The sequence below is a fragment of the Pygocentrus nattereri genome, chromosome 23 (genome assembly GCF_015220715.1).
Source record: "Pygocentrus nattereri isolate fPygNat1 chromosome 23, fPygNat1.pri, whole genome shotgun sequence".
Lineage (NCBI taxonomy): Eukaryota > Metazoa > Chordata > Actinopteri > Characiformes > Serrasalmidae > Pygocentrus > Pygocentrus nattereri.
In genome coordinates, this window is record NC_051233.1 from 13029461 (window position 1) to 13056266 (window position 26806).

Consider the following 26806-nt stretch of genomic DNA (forward strand, 5'->3'; position numbering starts at 1 on the left):
CATATCTGATGATGCTAATATCTGCTAGCACTCTGCTAGTTTTACAAATACTCCATTAGCGAGGAGTTAATGAGCATAGAGCTGCTGACTGACACCCACTGTCCAGGACTTCTGGAAAGCCTAGAGCGACATTATCTCTCACAATATTGGCCCAGGAGCACTTTATGTCCTGTATTGATTCCTTTTTCCCTTTGTTGGCCTCCCTGTAAAGTCTATTCAAAAGCTACAGTATATTCAGCATATTTGGCACTCTGCAGCTATGGTTCTCACCTATACTCACATCATACCCATTCTCTGTCAGCTACACTGGCTACTGGTTCTGTCCCATATAGAGTTATGCATAACTTTGCTCCCCTCTACCTCAGAGAACTCCTGAACTCCTACACTCCACCTTGCTCTCTCAGGTCTTCTCAGAATAACAAAACTTTTTATGTTCTTTGTTATGTTAAGTGACCTTGGGATTATTAAAGGCAACTGGATGAATCTGGGTTTGGTGGATGCCTGCTAGGATGCTTAGTGCCAACAGTCAAGTTTGGCGGAGGAGGAAAATGGTCTAGGGCTGTTTATCTGGGTCTTGGCGCCTTAGTTCCAGTGAAGGGTGATGTCAGTACTAGAAAACAGAGACATTTTAGACAATTATGTGCTTCCAACTTTGTGGCAACCGTTTGGGGAACACCTTTTTTTGTTCTTGACTGTGCTCCTGTGCGCAAAGTGAGGTTTGTAAAGACATGTTGTTTGATGGGTTTGGTGTGGAGGAACTCCTGTGGCCTGACCTCAATCCCACTGAACACCTTTGGTCTGAATTGGAACAGCCAGGCCCTTCTTGTTCAATCAGTGCCTGACCTCACATGCTCTTTTGAGCGAATGGGCACAATTTCCACAGACACACCCCCAAATGTTGTGTAAAGCCTTCCCAGAAGAGTGGAGGTGTTTTAGCTGCAAACTAAGATGGTTAGGATTAGGATGTCCACCAGGCTCATATGGATGTGATCTATAGGTGTCCATATATTTTTACTCATGTAGTGTAGCTTGGCCTACCTAGATAATACAGACATAATAAAAGAATTAATCATTTTTCAGTTTCTAAATGAGATCATTTTCTCAGTTTACTCTAAAAACTATTCTTTCAGTGAAGCAAAATTCAAGAAAAAACAAATCCATCTTTACAAAAAAGGTAAATAGAAGTCATTCGTCACAGTTATTACTCTGCCCTCCTCTCACTGAGAGAAACTGAAATGACTTCCACTTTCCTGCCCTGACGGAGCTCCTGAATGAATATTCAGATAGTGAGCTCAGGTAACCAATGGGAGCTCGAGGCGGCGCCTGAGCATTCTAAGAGAGGCGGAGCCTGATGCCGAGCACACCGGAGAGCGGAGAGCGCGCGATTCTACCGCTCGAGCAGCAGCAGAAACAGCTCTGCGAGAGGAGAGAGGAGAGAGGAGAGAGAGAGGAGAGGAGGAAGGGGCAGAGAGAGAGAGAGAGAGAGAGAGGCACTCAGGGCTGGACAGCAGGGTCAGGTGGCAGCTTTATTCATCGACCCGCGGTGGAAATTTCACCTCGTTCCAATCGCCTCAGGCGCTGTAATCAGCCCCAACTACATGCCTGTCAGGTTTTCACAGTGATAGATTAACCCCCACCCCCTTGAACAGAAATGGAGAACGCGCACACTAAATCTTCATCTGAAGTTTTAAGACACTTCAACGTGAACGAAAACACTGGACTGACGCTCGAGCAAGTGAAGGCTAGTTTGGAGAAATATGGACCCAACGGTGAGTAAAGAGTCTGTTTATTTTTGAAACTCGGTGAATGTGGAGTTGGGCTTTGCTGGTTTTACGTTAGCCTGCCGGAGTGCAGCTGCTGTAATGTTGTTTCATCTTCGCTGCGTGAGGGAGAAGTTTCAGACAGGGTGGTTTCTGCTCACGGAAGAAGATAAAGAAGAAGCCCTGTTGGCGTTGCTGACTGAGTTGACTGAGGTCAGGCGTATTTTACAGTAGGCTAAGTTAAAAGAAGCCCGCCGGAGGTGAGTGAGAGGCTGCAGCTGCCCACACTGGTCAATGAAACCGAGGTCTACGAGAGTGAATTAAAGGAGAATTCCAGTCATTTTTTAAAACGTCCCCATATCCCCGTGATGTAAGCAACGTAATTTGGAGTGGTTTGACCTGAAATGGTTCGTTGTATGACAACTTACAGCCTCAGCTTTCTTGGCAGTGGTGGTGACAGGAACCAGGATGTCTACGACACAAATATAGCCTTTTTATTTGCGATTTAAAACCACGTCTTTTGAGTTTTTATATGTGATGCTGATGATGGTAAGTTTGCTCTGAGGACTATTTTGCCTTATTTGCATGTACCCCTCCACTATAAAAGGATTAAAATAAATGGTTTAAAATGCATTTTAGGCCAAAACCTAATGGAAAAGCTACCACAAAACAACGTGTCAGATATCAAGCAGCATATATTCAACCATTTCATGTAATAGCTTTCTGCAAGGGAGCTTTAAGGAGCATTAAACTCTTCAGACGTCTGGTTCCTACCACCCCTGCTGTGAACAGTTCAGGTCTCTCTTGAGCAGAACATTTCATATTAACCCTCTTAGGTATTTTTTTTTAAATTGGTGGAGTCCCTCTTTAACCCAGTGTCCAAATGTGATGTTTCCATTCGTGTGTATGTTCTCTGAGCTTTCCTGAGCACAAACGTGAGGTTTTCAAACCATATGAGTAAAAAGTGAGGGTTTTATTGTGTTGAGTTCAGTTAGGAAGGACTGACTGTTTGCAAAAAATATAATATGCAAATTTGAAGAGGAATGAAAGTTTGTAGGACACCGAATAAAAAAAAAAAAAAGGAAACTGCTAATGTTCATCCAATCCAGTAGTTTTTAGATCAGAACATGTTTTATTTCTTTACCATAGTAAATATGCAGTTGGATTATGAATGGATTAAGGCAGAGACACACTGCCGTGTAAAAAGTCCTTAAAACCTTTGAGGTGAGGGGAACATGGCTTTCTTTTGTGGAATCCTCCTCATTCATTAATTTACACTTGAAGGGGAGTTCCACTGATTTTCAAAATTACTGCATAATGAAATGATTAAGATGTAAACAAAGCCATTCAGAGGGGATTGATGTGAAATTCTGGAGAAACTTACTGAGCCATAATTGTTCACAGTACAGAGATGGCTATCAAATGTTTGAATAATTTAATACCTCTAAAAACTCCCTCGCACAAAGTTATTACATGAAACGGTTATGAATGCACAGCTTGATGTCTGAGATGTTGTTTTATGATAGTTTGGAGAAGGATTTGGCATTCATACCCATTCATAGTGGAGGGGTGCATGCAGGACTTTGTGAGACTTTCAGTTTGTTAACATTTTACCATCATCAACAATACATACATTAAAAGACACATGGGGGTTCACTAGTGGGTTTGGATAGTAAATAATATTTCCATATCTGCATTGCTCTTTTGGTTTTTATCACCGTCACTATAGCGAAAGTCAGAACCATTTCACATGACACCACTCTGAATGACTTTGTTCACATATCAGTGACTGCATTATGCAGAATTTTCCAAAAATCGGTTGGATTCCCTTTTAGCGTTTACTCTGAATGTTAGCTGAGCCCTCTCTACAGACTGTGTCAAGATTTTTAAATGTTTTTAAATGAAGGCAATTGTCTCAGTCAGATCCATGTATGACTCACCTGGATAAGAGACCTGAGGTTATATATATTTAATACACATTCCGAGGGAATTCCCTCAAATCCTGAGGATTGACGTCAGCGGTTTTAACGTAATTCTTTTCAAGCCTGGTAGACTGACTGCACAGCCAGAAGGAGGAACTCTTTGTGTTTTATGATTGGGACATAAAGGCAAGTGGTGAGACTGCATTTTCCATTTTCATGTTTTACGAGTGGTGGTTTGAGTGCAAGACGACTTGCCAGCCTGTCATACCTGGACGAGAGCTGATTCAGTGGAAAGTCGTCCTGTCGAGACGGCTCGGTGCATCAGCACAATGCGACTTTCACTAATCCTGAGATGGCAGACAAAAAGGCTCTGCATTGTCTTGACCCCTGCTTTTTACCCTCAACTGACATCAGCTGAAGCAACTGACATCAGCTGAAGTCACAGAGAAAAGCTCGGGTGGTGCGTTTTGTGTGTCAGGCCGGCAATGGAAAGAGATTTATTTGAAAGGGAAGTGTTTTTACAAGAGATAAAGAACTGAATGATGCACCTGTGGCTGCCGCTGCAGGCACAAAACTTGAGCAACCCGTTTTCCACTTCCTCAAGAGAGACATTAAACGCGCTCACAGAGAAACACTGTGTTTCAGGTTACATACGTGGCCTTAGTGCTGTCATTGGAGACGCGTTACATTTTGGTGTTGAGGGTTTTTTTTTTTTTCTTCTTTTTTTCTGACTACAAGTCTGGATGTGTTCTTGTAGTTCAATTATAACTGTCACTTTAGTTGGAATTCATATCAAAGTGTTGGCTTTGTTTTTAAAAGCAGCTGTTCAGTCAAGTATGTTGTTGCTACTCAGTCACATATGACTACTGAGTACTTTTAAAGGGCCAGTGTCAAAGTAAAACAGTTATCCACTTTTTTAAACTAGAAAGAGTTTGATAGAGTAGATAATCAAGTTTCGAAGCATTCTGTTTTCTCCCCAGCCCTCATTAACCGCCAAAAACACCCTGTTTGAATGCCTGATGCATTTACATATACCCGCCTACTCAGAGGTCATTTACATATATTATTCTAACAACAACAAAAGCAGCTTGTGTAATTCTAAGGGGTAAATAGAGGGTGGAAACTGGTCAGACAAATATCAGATATGAGTTTCTGGTACACGAACCCATACAAATGTCCAGGGATCTTACAATCATGAAGTTTTACCTGACAGTTTATTGCTGTATAAATAATTGTAATTAAGGATTTAATTGTCTTGCTTTATGTATTTTATGTAACTATTAAAACAATAAGTCTAAAGTGGATAAACTGGCTAATTAGAAATCGTGCTTCATGTTTTTTTTTTTTTTAGCTAAAACTGATGTTGAATTATTAGGTGTAAAATATCTTATTACAATTTTTCTGACCAATATAGTGACTGCAATTTTAACTCTGATTATTTCTTATAAATTAAGGACCTTTATTTTGGCCCAAAGCACCAGACTATCCACGTATCTGGCGTGATGCTTAAATTTTGAACATACTGTGCCAGACTGCCTGTTACTGCCTGTGCATAACACATGGCTGTTTAGTTTAGTTTAATTCCTCTACAGGCAGTTCACAGTCTCCATGCTATAAAGATAAAGCTGCACTATGAGGTTTTTTTTTGTTAAAATAGGAATATCTTTACTGAATCAGAAGAAAAAACTATGCTATGAAATCTGAAATAAGTCAAAAATGAAAGGTTGTCTTTCAGACCACATCATACATGTTTATATTTTAATATCACATGAACAAAATAAAGAAGAAGATCTGGCAAAATGTTTACATCATAAATGCAGTATCAACATTATTCTGATATAATGACAATAGTAGATAGTTCACTTACTTCTCCAGAAGACACATCCTGCACCAGGTTTTGACCGAGTTCTCTTGAATACTCTTTCAATGTGCTTGCAGTCATCACATTCATCTGCTTGAGGAAGGGGTCACAAACGACATTGCGAAATGTTCCTCTGCATGTTGCATGCAGTTACACGTGCCCACCAGAGAGGGCTCCAAATCCCTAAAATCTACATAGTTACATAAAGTGGAGGCTTGGAACTGAATAATACTGGCTAAAATAAAAAATTCCAGCTCTTGTGTTTTAAAATTGAGTTTCACTTTGTGATTGAAAAACACTTGTTCTGCAAGCATGCATGCTAACAGCATTGGTGTTAACTATCTAGTGAATTAATAAGCACTACATTACAGTGCTGCCCTCCTAATGTGTTCCAGCAGCAGGTGTTATTTTTGTGAGACATGACAAAGTACATTTTCTGCTTTCTTTAATTTACATTTGTTTGCCACAGCTCAGCAGTTCATATTCTGCTTGTTGTGCTGCCTTGTAATTGTGAAATCTGTCGACTGAAAAGTTGCTGGGATCATCTTAAGAAGCCCATTTCTTGCATTTGTCTTGTTTTTGATTTTTTTTTTTTTTACATACTTCACTTTTGTTTTAAAACAGAAGCTGAATGATTACAATCACACGATTATGTAGTAGTTGTAACAGACCTACTAATGTCCTATGTGGAAAAACGAATGTAGAAAAGTAGGATATGGCCCTTTAAACTGTGGCCTTTCTGATGCACTTGTGCAGCGTCTATTGTGTGGTTTAGGGAATGGGGTGGAGTTTATTATGTGTATGGAGTGCCATACTATTTTTTTTTTTTTTTTTTTTTTGCCTCATTGCAAAATGACACTGTGTGCTTTGTTGAACCACTGCACAGCTGGTTAGCATATAATGTTTATTTTTATTCCATACAGTAGTAAACCTTGCAAAGCTACAGACGGCCCTGTGTGTGGATGGTGACGAATAATGTCAGAACTTCGATTGTGTGTGTGTATAAGAGAGTGCGATTGCAGAGAAAGTGTGAAAGTGTTAAGAGGAGCTGTGAGTGGGGCTTGAGTGTTAAAGTGTTCATACATAGTACACAAGTATATAAGCTTTTTAGTGTTTATTTATAATTATTCAGTGTTTATTTATCAGGGACATGAACATGAGCATACAAAATGATGAGGAAAAGGCTGATACCTTGTACGGTAATATTTCTCGATGCTATTTTGTGATGCTTGTCCCTTGGTGGGCTTTTAATTAAACATTATTAACTGTAAGTGTAGTAAATGAAGGCCCTAAATAAGGATGCTTACACTTACACGCCTGTCTCACCTTGCCTTTGTAGACGGTCACAGCTGTTCTCCCTGCAGGTCCTGCCGTAGCATAGGCAGCGCTCTCTCGTGACTTTTCACCGGTGTTCGTTAAAGCAGCATACACTCATTAACTCATTATGTACAGACTCAGCAGCCTTCAGTTCTCCTTCAGTTAACTCAGTGTTGCCTCAACCTGCTTTCCCCTTCCTTACAATTTGCCCTTTCACCATGGCTGGCTGTACCACTTCCAACACATTATTAAAGGTTTAACGATAAAATTGAAGCTATTGTTTTAAGTGATCAGTGTGACTTATTGCAGTGTCCTATGTGTCTTATGTCTAATACAGAAAGATGTACAGTAATGTGTAAATAAGGAACAGTCTTAATATAAACCATATATTTATGCATACAGTCTGAAATAAACATTCCTAAGTTAGGAATCCTAACTTTGTTTACATGACATTAGCAAACCAGTTAGCTTGCTAGCTGATGAACTGTAAAATTAGAGGCTAACTAGTAATGACTACCACATGTGGGGTAAATTATGTAAAAATGAATGGTAATTTACAGTAATTACCTACAGTAATTACCTGTTAGAGGGCCTGTGTGGCTCTAATCAGTTGCTTATGTTGCTTATTAGGTGGAGCCGACTCTGCCTTACACCTTGACTTTATTCTTGTTAGAGCAATACTTCAAATTAAACATTACCAACACATTTTCCCTCTTAGCCGGAATGCAGACCATCCAGCAAGACATAGTTGGTAGGGATGCATGATATCAGAATCATATTGGTGTTGGAAAAACTGTTGGGATGTAGTAATAAGATGTCTGCATTACATTCATTTCAAAGTATTTGTAACCCTGTACAAAATAGCATACTTGTAATTAATTTAAAATTGGCATCTGCCCGCAGTTCCCATAAGAGCATCCCTAGTGACACCATTATTATGAGGTTGTAGCTTGTAAGTAATGGAAGCTGATACACCGGTGATATGCACTGGGGTATAATACATGATATAATAAAATATAATAATAAGTCGTTCAGAATGTGGTTTGTTGTTGACGGGACACTTTAAGCAGTGTGAAAAAATTAGCCATTGCTGCATCTGTTGTAAGCATGTCAACTCGAGTGTAATTTTCCAGGTGAGAGAGTAGAAAAACCTCCTTCTGATGGTGATGTGTTGAGTGTGTAAGTGGATTTTAAAAGACTACAGCTGAGGGTGATGAATATGAAGATATTTTAACGTTATTGTGATGTTTTATATGCCTTTCAAAGAATATTATGGATATAGTCCACGACAGTAGTACTTAAAGAACATGATTTATGTGAAATATAAATCAATCCTTAAATCCATACAATGTGTCAAATTTTCAGCAACATCAAAATGTTTGAGTGTTGTGATTCTTTTCTTCATGATTTGGTTAATTTTATAACTGAATTGATCCTATACTGAAGAAAAGAGAACCAACTGAGCTCCACAGATGTATTTAGTAGCAAGTTTTAGGCTGGAAAGCCCCTTTAAGTAATCTCAGACTTTCTGACACTGCCTTTTGTCTATAAAACCGGGCGATTGCAAAGCTAAAAACTGTAGCAGTGTGTATCATCAAGCCTGATTTTTGTCTGTTTGTGTCTGTTGCTAATTGGTGGTTAGATGTTTCCATTGTTTGTTAGCCACATTAATGTCCAGTGCAAAACTAAGACTTCTCAGTGTAGCACACCAAACATTTCTTGGCAGATTGACCCCATTTGGGCTGAGGAGAAAATCTAAGGTTGATATTCCGCAAATGTGTCCCTTTACTGTCAGAGCTTGGACAGGGCAGGCTGGTCTCATGGCAGAGTGCAGAACATGTGCAGTGTTGTGCGAATGGACGTGTGTAGAGTAGTTTTTGCATGGCTGCTTAAGTCTGGGGCGTGCACAGGCCTTGGGTGACTTCATGGAAAAAGCGACATCGTGTTGCAGATAGCGTCTCTTTCACTTTGAGCTGTCAACTTCCTGCCTGGTGCGCTGCAGATGAATGCCACAGGGAATACCCTTTCCTCCTCTGAGCTCATTCACCACGCTACTCCAGAGCTCGCCCTGTGACACAGACCCATATTAGTGCTTTTAAGTTGTTTTGTGTCCAAGTGTGGCATAATCACCAAAGTATTTACCAGGTATGGAGGATAGAAAGTGCCCGCGTGGGCATGGCTTTCTGATGGCTGCTTTGTTTCAGTAATTAGCCCATTTGCATCTGCCCCAAACAGCAGTCATGTGTGTTGTTTTTTGTTTTCTGTTTTTTTTTTTCTTTTTTATTTAAGGGTTTTGTTTGCTATTGAAGGGACTTGTTTATATGCATGTGGTTTTAGTTCCAGAGTGTTTGTGTTCAAGGCTGTGTGTGTGTGTGTGTGTGTGTGTGTGTGTGTGTGTGTGTAGGTGGGCGGGTGGTTGGAAAGCAGTTCTGTTCCAAACCCTTTAGTGATTATTCTTTGACATGCTGACACATCGTTAATGCAGGCACACCTGCTTTGTTTACCATTATATCATTAATCATTATTACCTATTAGTGCCCACATATGTTATCTTTTAATCTGTAAACAGAACTGTTTGGAGCCTGAATTTTTCACTGTTTAGAGCCTTAATAAGTGATTTCACAAAAATCACTTATATTAAAACAATCACTTATATTCTGGAATCTCTCTCTCTGACTCTCCCGTCAAACCCCTTTATGGGAGGAAGCAGCATTCCTGTGGGTATAATGGAGATATTATTCTCTGAACTTATACCAATTCAGTTCTATTATGATTCTTTAGGAAACAGTTTTAAATTTCAGTGTGATCTTAATTCAGTTCAATTCAGTTCAATTCAAGTTTATTTGTATAGCGCTTTTTATAACGAGATTGTCACAAAGCAGCTTTACAGAAGTTTGAAAACATACAGTTATAGCATATATCCCCCAGTGAGCAAGCCAGAGGCAACAGTGGCAAGGAAAAACTCCCTCATTGTGGAGGAAGAAACCTTGGGAGGAACCAAGACTCACTAGGGGAGATCCATCCTCCTCTGGTCAAACAGTATTTACAATTTAATAAGATAAATACCAAGTAGAAGCTAAGACAGGTAGAGGCAGTCTCTGACTGAGGCAGTTTCTGACTGAGTCTTTAGGAAAAGTCGGAGTGAGCTGAAACAGTCCCATCCTATCTCAATGCTGGTACATCTGGATGTCACAGTGATGTAATTGAGGCTGTTACAGTTGGGACAAATGAACAGGAGAGCGGGTTGGTGAGGAGGAGGCCCTGATGGTCAGTCTTCCGACAGCGTTCAGCAGGATGGGAGGGGAGTCATTATCTCAGGAATTAGTTCTGCTCAGGAGTATGACCGTAATAAATATGATTTCCCCCAGAGTGTGGCTGGTAACTCCAGCAGATCTAACTATAACATCATAAACTAAAAGGAGAGAACCAGAAGGTAACATAGATATGAGAGTACCCTGAGACACTGGGATTCCCCCACTCCACTGTCAACAAACCTGTGTGATCGCATGAAGTGGTGGGTCAACATCACCAACGTCTCAGTTTACCATAAGCCTCTATGTCCATGAACCCCTGGATCTCCTGCCTTTGTCTAAAGTGGAAGGCTAATTAAAAGCTAAACAAATATGTTTTCAGTCTAGACTTAAAGGTTGAGTCCCGAACAAGGAGAACTTCTGTTTTTTCTGGGTTTAAAAGAAGGAAATTCTGCGGAATCCAGTTTCTTATATCTTTTACACAATCTTCCATTTTATCATCTGGTTTGGCTGATATGTACAGCTGTGTATCATCAGCATAGCAGTGGAAACTAATCCCATGTCTATTAATAACTAAGCCTAATGGTAACATGTATAATGTGAATAACAGAGGACCTAAAACAGAACCTTGTGGAACTCCATATTTCGCTTTTGTATAATTAGATGATAAATTATATAATTGTGTTTGTACAGTTCAAAATTATTACACAGATGTAACTATTAAGGAACTAAATGAGAACTGTTGACACAGTAGTAGAAGACAGACCATGAAAATATGAAGGGTGTTATTTTAGTTATGTTGTAATTACTTCTGAAAATATGAAAATAGCTTGTAAATTTTTTATTTCACAGAAATAGCATACTTCACTATTATTAGGGATGCACAGATATGGAAATTTGAAATTGTTTGCCAGTGTCGATATCAAGCTGATGGCAATATGTAAACATTTTTGAAATGTAGAAATCGGAACCAAATATGTCATCAAATATGTTTGAAATGTTTTTTTTTTCTTCCATTTTTATTATCCACCTATACAGATTAAACTGTGTGTACCACGTTTTTTTTATTCAGTGTTACACATATTACACTGCACTAAGTCAGTGCTAAGTTGATATGCCGTCTATAATAGTACATGTGGTTGGTTAGTGCCACAAAAATGTGCTCTAATTTATGATAATAATTAGGGCTGCAACAAACGACTACTTTGATAGTTGAAAAATTGGTTGTTTACTGAAACGAATAATCGATTATTTGGATTACGAATCACTACATTGCCAAATAACTTTTTATGTAGCTATTATCTTTTACATTTAGCCTGAAGTTGGTTTATGCATCTGCTAACTAACAATGACGACAATAAAGATGAATAACATTAAAACATTCACTGTTTTTAATGAACTTTCCTGCTAATACAAAAGATAAGAGAATAAAAGTCCAATATTTTTTTTCTGTCAAAATTTGTAATCAAGGTTGTGCAAAGTAGCAGCAAGAAAATATAACAAAACTAAATCTGTTTCCTTTAATCAAGTAAATAAAAAAAATCTGTCAATTTAAATGTTAACTTTAAACTGCAGTGCTCTGTGCATTCTGCTGTCTGTCTAAACTCTGCTGCAACTAAAATCTACAATTATAGTCTTTACTGAAACGGAGGAAACTCGGCATTTCTCCATGCTCCTGGGAGAGTCCTACTCTCCTCTGAGAGCAGATACTACCCACTGACACATTCTGATAGAGCGGATGGGAAAGTGGCGAATGTTTGTGGCAAACTTCTCTATAAAACAGTTAGATTTGACAATTTTGTGTAAACACTTAATTTCAGCGATAACCCTTTGACAAGCTTCCCTTTGTGTTCACTGGTAAATACCCCCTTAAACTGTTAGCAAGTGGTGGCAAACATTGCCGATCAATTTCTAGTGTCCACTGAATTTGACCGCACCAGCGGTCTTGACGCTAAGACGACAATGCAGTGTTTAAAGTGTAAGTGTTATCTGGAAAGTGAACAGGATCACTGTGAATAATAGTTACTTGCTTCTCTGTTCCAGCTCCATTAATGGTTACAGGGAACAAGCATTTCGAAACGGAAAATGTTGCAGCTCAGCTCACAACATGAAGTAGGACAGCTTTTAGCATTAGCATTAGCACTAATTTAAGCTAACTAGCTTGTTAGTACAGCTGTTGCCGCGTCCCAAACCACACACTTATGTACTTCACACACTACACTAATGAGTACACTTCTAATGGTATATGTGCAGTTATATATCATATTGCTCTAAACTGATTGTAATTAATTCTTATATTCAGAATTGATGCAGCTGAATTGCCTTTAGATGAACTCCTCCTGTGGTCTTAACTCCCAAGTGTGGCTTCAGCCACTCTTCACTGGTGTCAATTAAACTCCTCTCAGACTTTCTGGATCAAGTGACTGAAGTTTTCAGGCATGTCTGTGTAATCTGTGCAGGTGTTGTGATGGACATGTCATTTATTGAGGCAAAGTTCATGATTTCAAGCCTTCACTATTGACCTGTGTTTTATTCACCATGTCAGGAGCTGCATTTGAACAGACGTAGAGCACATTTAAAACCTGTGTATTTTACTGCCATAGATTTGGTTTGAAGTCTTGCTCTTTGCTCAGATATCTGGTGGACATGAGAAATTCTCATCCACGGAGGAAGGCTAACTGCATGGAAAAGGTCAGATTGTCAGTGAGCTCTGCTTTGGGCCGTTTTTTGGTGTAAAACTTCTACTTTTGGTTTGATCGCTCCGTTCTTATGGCCAGCTTTCACTGCCGGATTCAGTGTAAGTGCACAAGCAATGGTTTGGTCAAGAAATGAATTTCGTCACTGAATCAAGATAAGTTAGATTCTTTAGTTTTGCACTGAAGCTACAAGGGTAATGTAGCTACCAGATAATTGAAACCTATATTCACCAGTTAGCATAAGATAAAAATGGACAAAAGTTGGGCTACTGTCCAAAGTTTTGCCAATGTTGCTATCAAGAGATGGACCTAACAGAGGCAAATGTGTGATTTTCTGGTTATTAAATAGGCCACTGTAGTCATGTCGTCATTCTGTATTCGGTGCCATGCTCTTATGCCTGTAAGGAGCTCTGAGTCTGAAAGGAATTTCTCAATAAGAGAAATTAATGGAGTTTTGAAAACTGTCCATGTTGCATCCTGTGGTGATCAAAAATGCTCCAAAGCTCATACGTTTTGTCTTTTGAATGTTTTCCCTTTGAATATCACTGGATCCTCTGAATTATGAGCTCCTTAAAGAGATAAAATATGAATATTACTACATTAGGCTAATGTTTCTCCACACTGAATTGACATCATTAGACTGGCATCTTTCTTAAAAAAAAAACCAAGCAAACCAGCTTGCTGCTATAGAGAGTTCAAGCTTAGACACAAAGTTCCAAATATGAGCAAAATACCAACTACAGGGTGATGCATTGACTTCAGTGGTCTGTTCGATTTTTCGCTGACCCACAGCTTTAAAACTATCATGTCATTTTGTTTAGCTGAGATTGCTGTTAGCTATAATTTGCTTGGTCTTTAGAGGCTGTGAAAGGAATTAGGGCTAGGCAATATGACTATATGTTATCTTTGGGCCATAAAAATTAATGACTGGTATCAGCAATCTCTTAATTCAGGCGCTGCTCTACCTAATAAGCGAGACAAGCAGCTGATTAGGACCCATGATTGTGTTATGGGGCCCCCTAACAAATTCTGGGTTATTACTGTACTGTTGTGTAAGAGTAAGGGGGAAAAATTATTTCTTAATTAAAATGAACGATATTCCATTTATTTTGTCTTGTAGTTGGCCAACAATAAGTGGTGGATCTGGGGCCTGTCTCACTAAGCAGGTTCAACTTGGGCTGTCTGAGTTTCAGCTTCACAAAACATAACAAACATGGACATGATTAACTTGTTTTACAACAACAGTTAACAACTTTCTCTGTTTGGTTTATATACTCAGGCTGTGATCAGTTCTTGTGTACATAAAATTTCCAACTAATCATTCCAACTAATAATGAAGGGTTTCCAAAAATATTACATACAAGTTCCAAGAATTTCCATTTTTTGAATATATACACTGTTGGTAGTGAGATTTACACACTCAAGAAAGATTTGTTGTGTTTTGTTGTGACTAAACCATCTTTATTAAAGAAATAGATATGTGCTTTCCATCATACACCAGCTGTTATTCTTTCAAAAAATGAATATACAGCATTTTGGAAGTTAACTCTTCATATGTAGTAATTAAAATTAAATTACTAATTCGTAATTAAAGCATTTATTGAATGATCTCGGGCTATATTTTAGACTCATTTGTCTTAAAGAAAAGAAAATGAAAGCTGTGCCTCAAGCATTGACCACAATCAGAAGCAGAGGATGCGGTGATACAGTTCCATCTTCTCTTCTGTCCTGTGCTGCTTTCTGTCTTTCTCTGCTCCTCTCACCTCTAAGTAGCTAAAGCTGCTGAAACACACAGTGTGTGAAATGTGCAAAATATATGTGTGTGTGTGCTGGAGGAAACAGAAGTTCTCTCTCTGGCAGCTGCATTCTGAGGATGTTTGTGCTGTTCAATCTTTGCAGTGTAAATTTTACATGTGTGCCGCTCTCATGGTTAAAGATTTCTCGTGTGTGTGTGTGTAACACTGAATGGAGTTGTTGTAGACCTGATACTGTACACAGACTGTTTCACTCACTTCCTTTCCCTTCGTTTATGCAGTTCTCTAATGATTTATAGCTCAATAATGAACACGGCACAAACGCGTTTGCTACAAGTGCAGCAGGCTTGCTGTGATATTACCTCTGCTGTCACTATTGGATTCTCTACAAGTGACCACTGAGGTAACTGTTATCCAAATTTAGTTTGTCTCTACATAGAAGCAAGCAGCCACATCAGCGTAGCTGCTGCTCAGTGATGATAAGCTCTGGCTGACAGAAGACGGAAGTTCTGCAGACGTTTGTGGTGCATTGTGTTGCCTTGGTGGTTACAACTTACTTCAGCTTTTAACGAGCCCACTGGGGCGCTCGGCCTCTCTCTGTTTTCAGGCAAACCCCCAAAAGCACTGATCTGCATTTGATCGATTTGTTTTCAGTAGGGGTGGAAATGATTAACAGCTTAACCATTAACTGATGAAAAACCCGCTGTTATGTTTGACTAATGCTATGGGTAAAAGGAAAATATAGTTTCATTTACAGTAGACAATTTGAACATGTGGATTTATCATTCAAGTCGAGGAATGTTTGTGAATTGCATGCAGGAGGCACAGAAAGCTGCTGGTTCCATTAAATAGGCTTACCGAAAAATGGGGAGCACCGCTGAAATTATTGGTGTTCGTGACCACTTTTCACACGAACGAAGCACAATTATGACAGTGTACCACATCAAAAGCGTAATAGCAGAATTATTTCTTCCAGGTTCTTTCAGACAAAGTGTAATGTACAACAGTGTGACGAAATACACATCAGTGCAGAGAAGGGCGTGGTGCACAGTGACTGCTTTCCAGAAGTACTAAGGTACACTAAGCTAAAGCTAGCCTTGGTCAATGCATTTTTCAGTTTTAACTTGGGCTAGTAATGAGTGGTAAATATAACTTTCAGTTGCCCAGTTTCAGGTCACTGCATGTTCCATTCATTCCGTCCACTTTTTAGGTTTCGTTCATATGTTCATGGTCATTATAATTGTAAGCACCTCAGTATAAACATAACCAGCTCCTTATATAGGCTTTGGTTAATAGGATCTTTAGGCATTTACTTCATATGTATATATATATATATATGCATGCGCATGCCTGTGCCTGGCTCCACCTACACCATCACAAAAAGAGGTACTGTGCAGGTGCATTCTTCGCTCCTCAAGGAACAAACAAGGTACATGTACATGTACCTCAAAGGTAGCACAATGGTTGTAGGTCCAGCTGTGTACTGTAAATACGTTTTCGTCATAGAGAATGTATTTGTACCTTTTCATGACCTAATATTTTAAATCAGAGCAATAAAACAAAAACCCTGGAGACAGGACAGGGTGAATAAAAGTTGAAATATATAACTACAGTGGATTGTGGTACAGTTGTTTCCTAACTAAAGGCACTGAAGATATACCCTTGAGGGTAGCACCCCACTGACAGTTTATTAGCTTTTTTCTGAGAGTGTGTTACACTGTTCATATAATACATATTTCTTAATATCGCAGTGCATTAATAATACAGAGTTCAGTTGATGTGTGTGTTTATAAATGGCCGTTTATCAAGTGTTTTACAAATTCTTCAATTGTGACTCAGCCAATCAGATGTAGATGGGTCGTATCCTTAATTTTAGGCTTGCTAGTTAATGGTTAATCACCATATAACAACAGGTTATCAGTCAAAAGTGTTTCCCACTATTTGCGTCACTAGTTTCCAGTGTATGTTCTTCTGTGTTTGTTTCGTGTCTTGTCAAGGAGGATTACACCAGTCCCCTGAGGTTCCTGTCCATTCTATGGGAGACTTCCACAGGCTGGATGTGCATTTCAACTAGAATTAGCTGACATGACAGATCTGGCGGTTGGCACTTTCCTTCAAGTGCGGTCGGCTGTCCAATGATGTTGAGTGCGTGGCAGTTTGAAAAGATGTGGTGACGCTTCACAGGACTCAGAGGAAGCCTGTGCTTGTCTTAATTTTCCTAACGCTGGTGATATTCTGTGACCTGGGGGGGGTCCTGACTAGCAGGTCAAACTGGAGATGACTAAATTGGGGAGAAAATTGGGCAAATATTTGTAGCAAAGAATATTTAACTATCTTTAGTTTACCAACGCACTACGGATTTATCCATGTATTGTTTAGTTCTGTATTTTACTAATTTCCACCATAAAAATATTTTACTTTAATTAACTTCTGTTGTGAATTATTGTTCTTATTACTCATTAGATAATTATAAACAGAACATCAAAATTAAATATTTAAAAACTGGGATTAGATAAAGATGAACACTTTTTAAAGCTAGTTGTGTTAAGTAGAGTTAGTATTGGTATTCTGAATCAGCCCGTACTTAAGGATCAGGTAAAGGTATCAAAAGAGAAAAAGTGGTATTGGTGCCAGCTTAGTTACAACTCCAAGTATGTCACTCATCTCTGCTTCTCACCTCCCACCCTTACAGCCATCACCACCTCCTCCTGACAGGTTTTGAATCTTTGTGTATGTGTTCAAGTGTGACTGTGTCAAGTTTGAATGAGTGTCTGCAAAAGTGTAAAAGTGCGCCTGCTACTTGGTGCGTGCGTGCGTGCGTGTGAGAGAGAGAGAGAGAGAGAGAGAGAGAGAGATCCATCTCAATTTCTTAGCAACCCTCCCAGTAAGTTGTATGGTCTTACTCACCACAGAATTTGCCTTTATAATGCACTCTTCTCTCTTCTTCCATTCCTTTGACTCTTTCCTCCTGTCCTCTATACTTATTTAAGAGTGGACTGGGTGATGGGCGAACTGGTGACATCTTTAGCCACAGAAAAAGCTTGTATTTGCTTGCCTTAACATCTCTAATTGTGCTCTTTTGTTACTGAAGCTTTTGCTTTTGATACTAATTGGCTTGCTGCACTGGCTTGGCTTACTGACGGCAATTACAAATGCTTAGGAAAGAGTGTGTGTTTGTGTCTGTAAACTACAGGCCAGAAGTGTGGAAGCAAGGCGTCATTTTCTAAAGATTAAAAAAATTCAGCCTGCCAAGAACCAACATTACTCAGCACATGGTTAGTAACATCTAGTTTAATACACTTCTTCAAAAAATGATGGTAGGTGGGTTTAGTTAAAGGGGAGGTGAAATTATATTGTTGTTTCGTATTATTTTCCTTTTTTCTTTTTTTTTTTTAATTTTCCATGTCTACTGTATTTGATGTAAGAACTTTTTTGTTTGTTTTAACACCCATACTCAAGTCTTCAGATAAGAATTGAGCCATGGTCTCGCAAAAAATCACAGGTCTCAGTTTACTTCCAAATTGTGGGACTGATAATTGCTAACAAATTTGTACTTTGGATGATCGTTTAGAGAGTTTAGGTGACACATGGCTACTGTGCTAAAATTTCAGCGTTTCATTAGTTTCTTACAAATAAATGGTACATTTCTCTGTAACGCTTTTCTGGACATATTAAGTCCCAGTTTATATTTAATGAATGCAAATTAGATGTGTGTTGGTATTCAATAATAAGGTATTAGGGGTATAATGATACACAAATGTCATACTGTATTCAGGTACTGTAGACCTCTTGAACTTTTTTTCTTTGTTTTGACACCTGTATGCAAGTCTTCAGATAAGAACTGAACCCTGGTCCCGCCAAAAATCACAGGTCTCAGTTTACTTCTAAATTGTGGGAATGCAATTTGTTGATGGTTTACACCAAATGAGTAAATTCAACCTCAGAATGTCAGTGCTGTACTGTCCACATGATCTACCTGTCTTAACAGTTGACTCTTTATAGATGCTCATATATTGCAGCACGAGCTACAGTCCACAATAAAATAATGGTGAAGCAATGCTTTTGATTTGGTGCACAGATTGTGGAACGTGTTGCATCAGTGACCTGATTGGTTTGTCAGTTTGAATGTAACCAATTATAACTGTTATGCACATAGATGTTAAGCTATTTTCTCTCTATTTTTGAGTATTTTGGCTCAAATGGTGGCAAATATGAGAGTGATGGAATTCTCGTATCCCAGCAAAATTTCTGACCAATAAATAAGCACTCACATGTGTTATTTGTTGTACTTTAGGCATTTCAGTGTGAAACCAACCTAAACTAAATAAAAAAGTGTCACAAATAAAACAGTGGATTGGACTTTAGCAAACAAGCTAGGTGTTGAAAACACATTACATGTTGATCAAAGATTACAGGAATACAGTAATTTTGTATTTTAAGTGAATATATTGTGATGAAACAAGCTTAATATGAACTTTGCCATAAAATAATATGGCAAAACTATGGTGAAAAGGGCCATTTTGACCTCTATACCATATTGTTTTTGGTGGATGAACAGTTGAAGTTGATAATGGCTCTGCAGGAGCAAATGAAGAATCAATTAGTTGTAAGCTACTGCTGTGGACATTTAGTCAACCCCTTTGTTCTGTGGAAATGAACAAATTACTGTATATTATCTCTAGAAACAATAAAAACATCAAAGTGAAGCTTCTAAACTTTTGGCCTTTGCCTAGAAGTTCATTTCAATGTTTTGTAGCTATCAAAACTAAGACGACACAGAGCGCAAATAGACAAACATTACTCAGCACTGTCCTCTAAACATGTTATGTCACCCATCAGAAGTTATGACTTTTTTATTTTCATAAGACCTGCTTTCTTTTAATTACATGTGTTTGCCTCCACCCCACTGATAAAAACACACACAATTCATATTCTATCTGTTGTGTCACAGTATGATTGCCCAACATCTGTGGAAAATTATTGCGGTCGGCTCAAATAATTGCGATCAGGAGATTATATAACAGTTGTGATAGGCCTACATGTAGCGTGTGCACATGCTTACGTATGTATGCGTGCACGTTCTTGTCCTGTGGGGCTGTTTTTCCTTGAACAGTGTTCCAGGTACAGGCATGTATAAACACAGAGGAACAGGTGATTCCTGGCTAATCCTGGCTCACTCCACTGACTTCCACAGAAGACCAACTGGCTCCATGCCCATGGCTATGCTTCACACTGTAACTCTCGAGGGTTGATAGTTAGAATTATAAGAGCAGTGTTTCCTGATTTATAACCATTCCCACAGGCACATTTCAGCCAGGGAGCTGCCTGTCTGGGTGACAGACTGCATCTGTTTTTAATTCATTGCTAACTTGCCGTAAACAACTTTTTCTTTGAGGACAGTTCGCTCGCTAAATGTTGTATGTATTTGAGGAGTGAGGTTAATAGAAGAGTGACTGTGGAAGTGAAAGCTGTCTTGCAGACATGCGTCAACTTGGTACTGGCAGAGAATTGTTAAGAAAACATTAGCATGAAACAGACTGATATTTCAGACTGATAATTGCTAACAAATTTGTACTTCGGAAGATCGTTTAGAGAGTTTAGGTGACACGTGGCTACTGTGCAAAAATTTCAGCATTTCATTAGTTTTACTGCATTTGCAACCCCCTTACAAATAAGTGGCACATTTCTCTGTAAAGCTGTTCTGGACAGATTTAGCCCCAGTTTATGTGTAATGAATGCAAATTAGATGTGTTGGTATTCAGTAATAAGGTATTAGTGGTATAATGATAAGCAAATTTCATATTGCTGTATTCATGCCTGATGCGACTGTATCTGCATTGGCAGATATGTACACGAAAAACATTAAATATCAGCAGTGGCCTGCAATTCCGATTTTGGTGCATCCTTAATGATTATATTTAGTCTTTCTGAGGTTTGTGAACAAGCTGATAAAATGAACCACCAATAGAAATCCTTGTTTTTGTGAATAAATTAGTTTATGAGTAATAGGAGGGAGAAAAAGGCCATTTGTGATAAATAAATTAAAATAGATCATAATATCCAGTTATCTACATGTTACAGAGCAGCTATGCACACATAGTCTACGCTTACAGGCTCTCTTTAATTGGCCTGAATCTTTTTTTATGATGTACGTACTTATTCAGTGTTCTTAAAGTTTTGACTTTTGTGTGTGCAGGTGTGTGCCTGCCTGCCTCTGCTGTTTAAATATTCTAATTAGGTCATATGCTTGTCATACAAGTAAGGTCGGTGTACAAAGCTGCAAGGTTTCAGACATCATTGAGGCAAGTCCTGCTGAGAAACTGACACCAGAATGATTTTTTTTGTATGTACTTGAGCGTTTCTGACCTAGTTAAGTGGGGAAGGTCAAGTGCCTAGTACCAACTATATTAAACTAGGATGTGGCCAGCTGACACTTCCTTTTCAGACGTCGTCCCACCAAACGGAAACTACGACTCCCACAATTATGTAACAGACAGGTAATGGAAAGTTTGTGAGATGCACGTTTTTTCAGAGATGAAGGCCTTGTGGGTTCTCATTTTTAAGCACAGCAGGAACCGAACAAACCTCTTTTCCCATCTCCCTCCAGACAGATTGAGTTTCTCACATTGCAGCAAAGAAAGTTAGCTAATTAACCAGGGGGTCTCTGGACAGCTCTCTTTCTCTTGTTTTTTCCTTCTGTTCTCTCACTTGATGTCTTTTGCTCACATGCCTATTGCATCATACATGCTGATCTATGCTGTTCCATATTTGTCTGATCTATGTGCTCTATTGTTGTAGCTTCATTTTTTTAAAAATGAAAATGCTGAAAAGTGTTGTTGTGGTGACATGATTTAGGTTAGTTTTAAACAAAAAAGGGAGCAAAAGGTGGTTTGTCTCTGGCAGTGGTCACCAACCTGGTCCTGGAGATCTACTTTCCGGTCAGGGACTTCTGAAAAAGGGAATTTGCTGGAGCAAGTGTGGCAGATTGTGGTCTGAATAAGCCTCAGCGAGATAGATCTCTAGGACCAGGGTTGGTGACCACCCTTGTTGGCATGGTGTGGTAAACTGGTGGAACAGTTATGTACATAGGAACATTTGTGTGAATGGCTTTTGGAAAGGTCTGTTGTGGTCCTTATTGATGTTTATTGAGATTTCTAAGACCTTTGCATAATGTGTATTTTTATTCAGAGAGGACTGATACTGCATAAAATGTGTCCAGCACATATACACAGTTGTCACTATGTTCTGCTTTAGGTAACATTTTGGACACCGCTATAGCTCACAAAACTGAACAAGTGGTTGGAGCTCTGGAGTAATGCATTTCACTGACTGCATCCGCCTCCAGTATTCAGATCAGGCTGTTTGAGATGATGTCTTGTGACTTGGCTGGTGTGTCCACACCCTGAAAAACACACTGTGCCTTCTGCTTCAGACATTTTGTGCGAGATTTGTGCTAAAACCCACCCGCTGAACGTTTTCACACTTCAGTTTGCTGATGAGGACTTATACTCAAATTGAGTACCATGTCCACACTGGTGTTCTTAAAGCCTTGTTTTCCATTGCCTGTGTTTCCACTATGATTGCCAAACACAGTCAACGACTCTTGGTACCACTTCCAGTGCTATTTTGAGGAGCTAAGGCAGGCATTCTAGCTCATGAATTGCTCTTAAGTTCAAGCTGTTTTGAGGACTTACTTTGGCTTCAGATATAGCATGTTATGCTTTGTTTTTTCTGTTGCAGTTATCAGATAGACACTCGAATAACTCAGTCCATGTTGACTGTAGCGGAGTTCACTCAGTACTGCTGGTTCAGGAAGGTGTAAATGGTGTGTGTAGGTTACCCGCCGTTGTGTAAGGCTTGTTTCGGGCCAGTAGCGACACTCCCTCAGTGACCGTCAGCCAATAGCACCCAGGGAGCCATGTCCACAAGCCAGGTTGGCATAGCAACCACATTGAAAACTAGTCATATTATGTTTGAGACAGAGAAATGTTAGCTTCTACCAAAGTAGTGGAGTTTCCATTTCCACTGCGGTGGTGTTGGATCAGTGTCTGAGAACAGCTGTAGTGGGGCTAAATGAGGTCTATTACGTGATAACTGGCCTGTCTGAAACTTGGATTGGGACCTTAGAAATAAAGAAATGCTCATACTCTCACATTACTGGTTAGGGATGTTACAATAAATATGTCAGTATTCATTTTGACAAATAACACAGTAAATAAAATGCAGTTAGATTTTCTTTTATGCTATAAAAATGTTTGGCAGACATACTGACATTATGTGGAATGGTTCCTTTTAAAACATTCCATGATATTCCTAAAGGAGACCAGTTTAAAAAACAACCGAAAAACCTATTCTAGGCTGCATCTGAAACTATTTATGCTTTTATTTAAATGTATTTTCCTTCTAAGACATTTACTTGTTTGCCTTAATTATGCTACCACAAAGCATTTCAGCCTTGCTTTGGCAATTGGACCAACAAAAAGCTAAAACAGTGTTTTTTAAATGCTTGTTTGGTTGTGTTCTTTGAGTGTTTACTCAATTTTGTGTTTTTAATCTTAATTTTGGCACAGTATAGTCAAGTCTAGTTCCCACTAGCTAGGTCTCTCCTTATGATGCTGCCTAGCCAGGAGGATGAAGACTAGCATGTACTTCCTCTGAGACACCACTACATCTTTTCTGCTGCTAACAAAACATCACTAGACAGCTCAACACACTTGGAGGAGAACACTAACTGCCATTTCTGTAAGCTAACAGAGTTGACTTGTGTCACACTGAATAATGGGTGAGAGAAGGAGTGCCATCCTACCTATTCAGAGAGAGCTAGTCTAATTTTTGTCTTCTGGACTCCTGACCACAAGATTCCCTCACAATCTTCTGATGATAAGACCCAAAGTACCCCCTGCCATTTTGTTTTTACTTCTGTACTGAAAATATATTGTGTCATGGTGCAAAAATATAATTGAAGTGTCGTACAGTGTAACTTTAGCTGTTAGCATGGCTGTTAGCGTTAATGGCGAGGTTGAGCTGAAGCACTAAAACCCAGCAGATTTCCTTTTACTTCGCTGGGTTTAAACACGTTAGGAGCGCTCTGTTGTTGGCAACTGTTTCCAGGAAGTGTTTCCCCCTCTGCCTCTGCCTGGTGGTGTGTAAACAGGCTGGCACTTGTTTTCATGGAGTGTGTGTGTGTGTGTGTGTGTGTGTGTGTGTGTGTGTGTGTGTGTGTGTGTGTGTGTGTGTGTGTGTGTGTGAGGGCGGTCTGAAGTCAGTATGTTGGAATGCGCTGGGGCAGATCGAGGCAGACACGGCCCAGATGACTCGTAGGGAATCCTTGGCACACTCCAGCAGGGAAACCCCACTCAGCCCCTTCAACCCTTCGCTCTCTCGCTCTCCCTCTCTCTCGCTCTCTTGCTCTCTCGCTCTCACTCTCCCCCTCTCCCCTCTCTCTCTCCCTTTCGTTCCCTCCCTCTCTCATTGTTTTTAACTGAGACGATTTTTGTCTCCAGACCTGTTGCTGTAGGCAGCCAGCTTCCCATTTAAAACCCTTACATAAGACCAGGCTGTTACAATTATTTGATGGATTTTGTTTACAAATCAATAAAAATTCAAGTTTTCTGTGAATGAACAATTTTTACATTTTGATTACTTCTGTGTCAGTAACAGAATCCTCTTATTTGGGTAACCGTGCGGAGCAGCTATGTTTAACCTGTTAATCCACTTCTTCTTCAGGTAATTTTGCAACAGCGCAGAAGAAAACATGGTGATGTTGTGCGAGTTGATGCTTGTTCTTTGCCAAACAAATGAAATGGTGCAGTGGTTGTAGTACACTGTCTTTAATTTGGCCATAAAAGTGTATTTAATCGAGTAAGAAGAATGGAATTTTGTGGCCTATTCACACGATGTCCGATTGTATTAGAGCTGAGACATGTCATTGTTCTTTATTACGGATCAAATAGACAATAATCTCAGAAGAGTATCTTGTTTTTCCATTAGGGGTGCATCAATACAGATACTGGTATCAGGTATTGCCCCAGTACTGCGTTCATTTACTTGTACTGGACTTCATAAAAATGCAGCAATACCAACAGCTGCCACCTGATATTATGTCACATAAGCCTTGTATGTTCTGCCACGAAAATGAACAAACGATTAAAGCTGGCAGTGAATGCAGGTCTGCACACAGACCCTGTGACAGCTGGACCCAAACTGTTTATCACTTTAAACATTCTGCCATGGCATATTCCTGCTAGTAATATGTGTGATTTTAGCTCATTTTTAAAAACACACAAAGATATTTCATAACCACTTGCCCGTTGCAAGTGGAGACAGACAGACTACCAAAACAGAGGCGAAAATCGTCATTTGCTTTGTTTGACTGAATAGAATTACAAAGTATAAATGTAAAGCTGGTGTTTTTATAAATTGTCTTTGTAAAATAGCCTGTGAAGAGATTTCTAAAATCGTACAGTGCATGCCTTAGAGAACATTCAACTACAGCTCAACCAGGCAAACAGAAGACTTCAAAAAGACATAAAACTCAATAAATGAGCTCCTTGGATGCATGGGCCTCTGATGTGATTCCTGCTGTCACTGTGCTGTTGTTGAAAGAGGGCAGTGGTGATCAAAACTATGAAACCTAAATTACTTGCAGCTGTACAGAAGTGCTTTTCTGATGTGGAACAAAACCTACTGTTGTCCATTGCAGTGCTACTCAATCCGGGGTAACTAATGTAACACAGCTAACTAATACTAGGATAGATTTTAACACTTGAACTGTTTCATTTACAGTAACAACTATTTAATTCTAAGTTTTGATTTTTGTATTGTATTGAACTCTGTATCAGTGAATACTAAAAACATGCACTCTTACTCGGTCTGAATGCATCATTTGATGCGTCACTATTTTTCACCTTAACAGAGTTTATCACTTTAAAATGTTCTACTACACAGTGTTTTTATATTTCTAAATAAAGTCTTTTAAAGTAATGAGAAGTCAATGGAGGCTACTAACATTTTCAGTCCGGTATATTGAAGTCTTGAAAGCTTGTACATCATTATGGAATTCCATTCCATGTCCAGTTTATTCAGATTGCTTGATTTTGTTCTGATCGCTCAAAGAATTGTTAGATCGTATAAAGTACTCTATTACAGCCTCAGAGAGTCTCTCTCACTCTTTCGCGCTCCCTTTCTTTGCATAGACCTTTCACATACTATTTTCATTGGAAGATCATTGTCTGTTTTGTGGAATTAACATCACTGTAAAGTGTGGCTCAAACAAGAAGTTGCTCTTACTGATCTTGAAGCATTGGTTTGTCATTTAAAGCTGAAGATTAGACGCACCTGGTCCTACATGAGTGGAAAAGAAGCAGTGTGGTACAGTAACAGGACACAGACGGAGTTTGCCCCTGCATGCATATGGACACACAGACACACACAGACACACACACACCTGGAGAGCGCGGCAGACTGAGCCATTTCTTGTCCTCCCTCCGCTACCCACATTTTCCGCTCGACTCAGTGAACATGCTGCCACTATAGTAGATGATTTCTTTCCATAGCAGAACCTGAGGCCAGCTAACACCATCTTGCCTCTTACATAATTCTGTGTTGGAAGAGGAACTGAAGGCTAAGGCAGTACAGTTAATCTCAACAAATGAGACCATATCACTGTTTTGCTCAAAAAATTTGTTGATGGATCACTTTAATTCATTCTGTTTGTGATGTGCCAGGGGAAATGAAATTGCTGAATTGGCTATAATATGCACTTGAAACACATTATGTATTGGGGGGTGTTAGAGTATTTGGTAATAAATGGGGAATTTAATTATTATTGACTGTGTGCTGTTGTTGTTCTGAATCTGAATTATTTTGCTGTGTTAGGTCTGTGTTTCACAAAATCACTGGCCACTTTATTAAGTACCTTGTACCAACTTTCATTTACCATATAGGTGCAGTTTGAACATCTTTAGTTACAGATGTATAATTTGTTGGGCTATTTTTACCCTGTTTATCAATGGTCAACTGACCACTGATGAAGGTCTAGAGGATGAAACTATGCAGCAACAGATGAGCTATTGTCTCTAACTTTACATTTAGATGTTAGGGCTTCAGAAAAAAAACACATTTGAATTGATCCAACAACAGCAATTCTATAGCATCACTACCGTAACAAGGCTTTTTTTTCCATGAGAGCACAGCTTAGTGAAATGTATTTTAGACCAAATGTGGTACAAACGATGCTTTTGCTT

General features: G+C 39.2%; 1 protein-coding gene across 2 annotated transcripts in view; it reads left to right on the plus strand.

Moving 5' to 3' along the window:
- The first annotated feature begins 1392 nt into the window (after positions 1-1392).
- Positions 1393-26806, plus strand: part of atp2a3 (ATPase sarcoplasmic/endoplasmic reticulum Ca2+ transporting 3) — a 129316-nt gene continuing 103902 nt past the window's right edge. For both annotated transcript variants that reach the window (XM_017701729.2, XM_017701728.2), the window contains exon 1: positions 1393-1769. In XM_017701729.2, the coding sequence (XP_017557218.1) occupies positions 1652-1769 (118 nt within the window). In that variant the 5' untranslated portion in view covers positions 1393-1651. The remainder of the gene's footprint in view (positions 1770-26806) is intronic.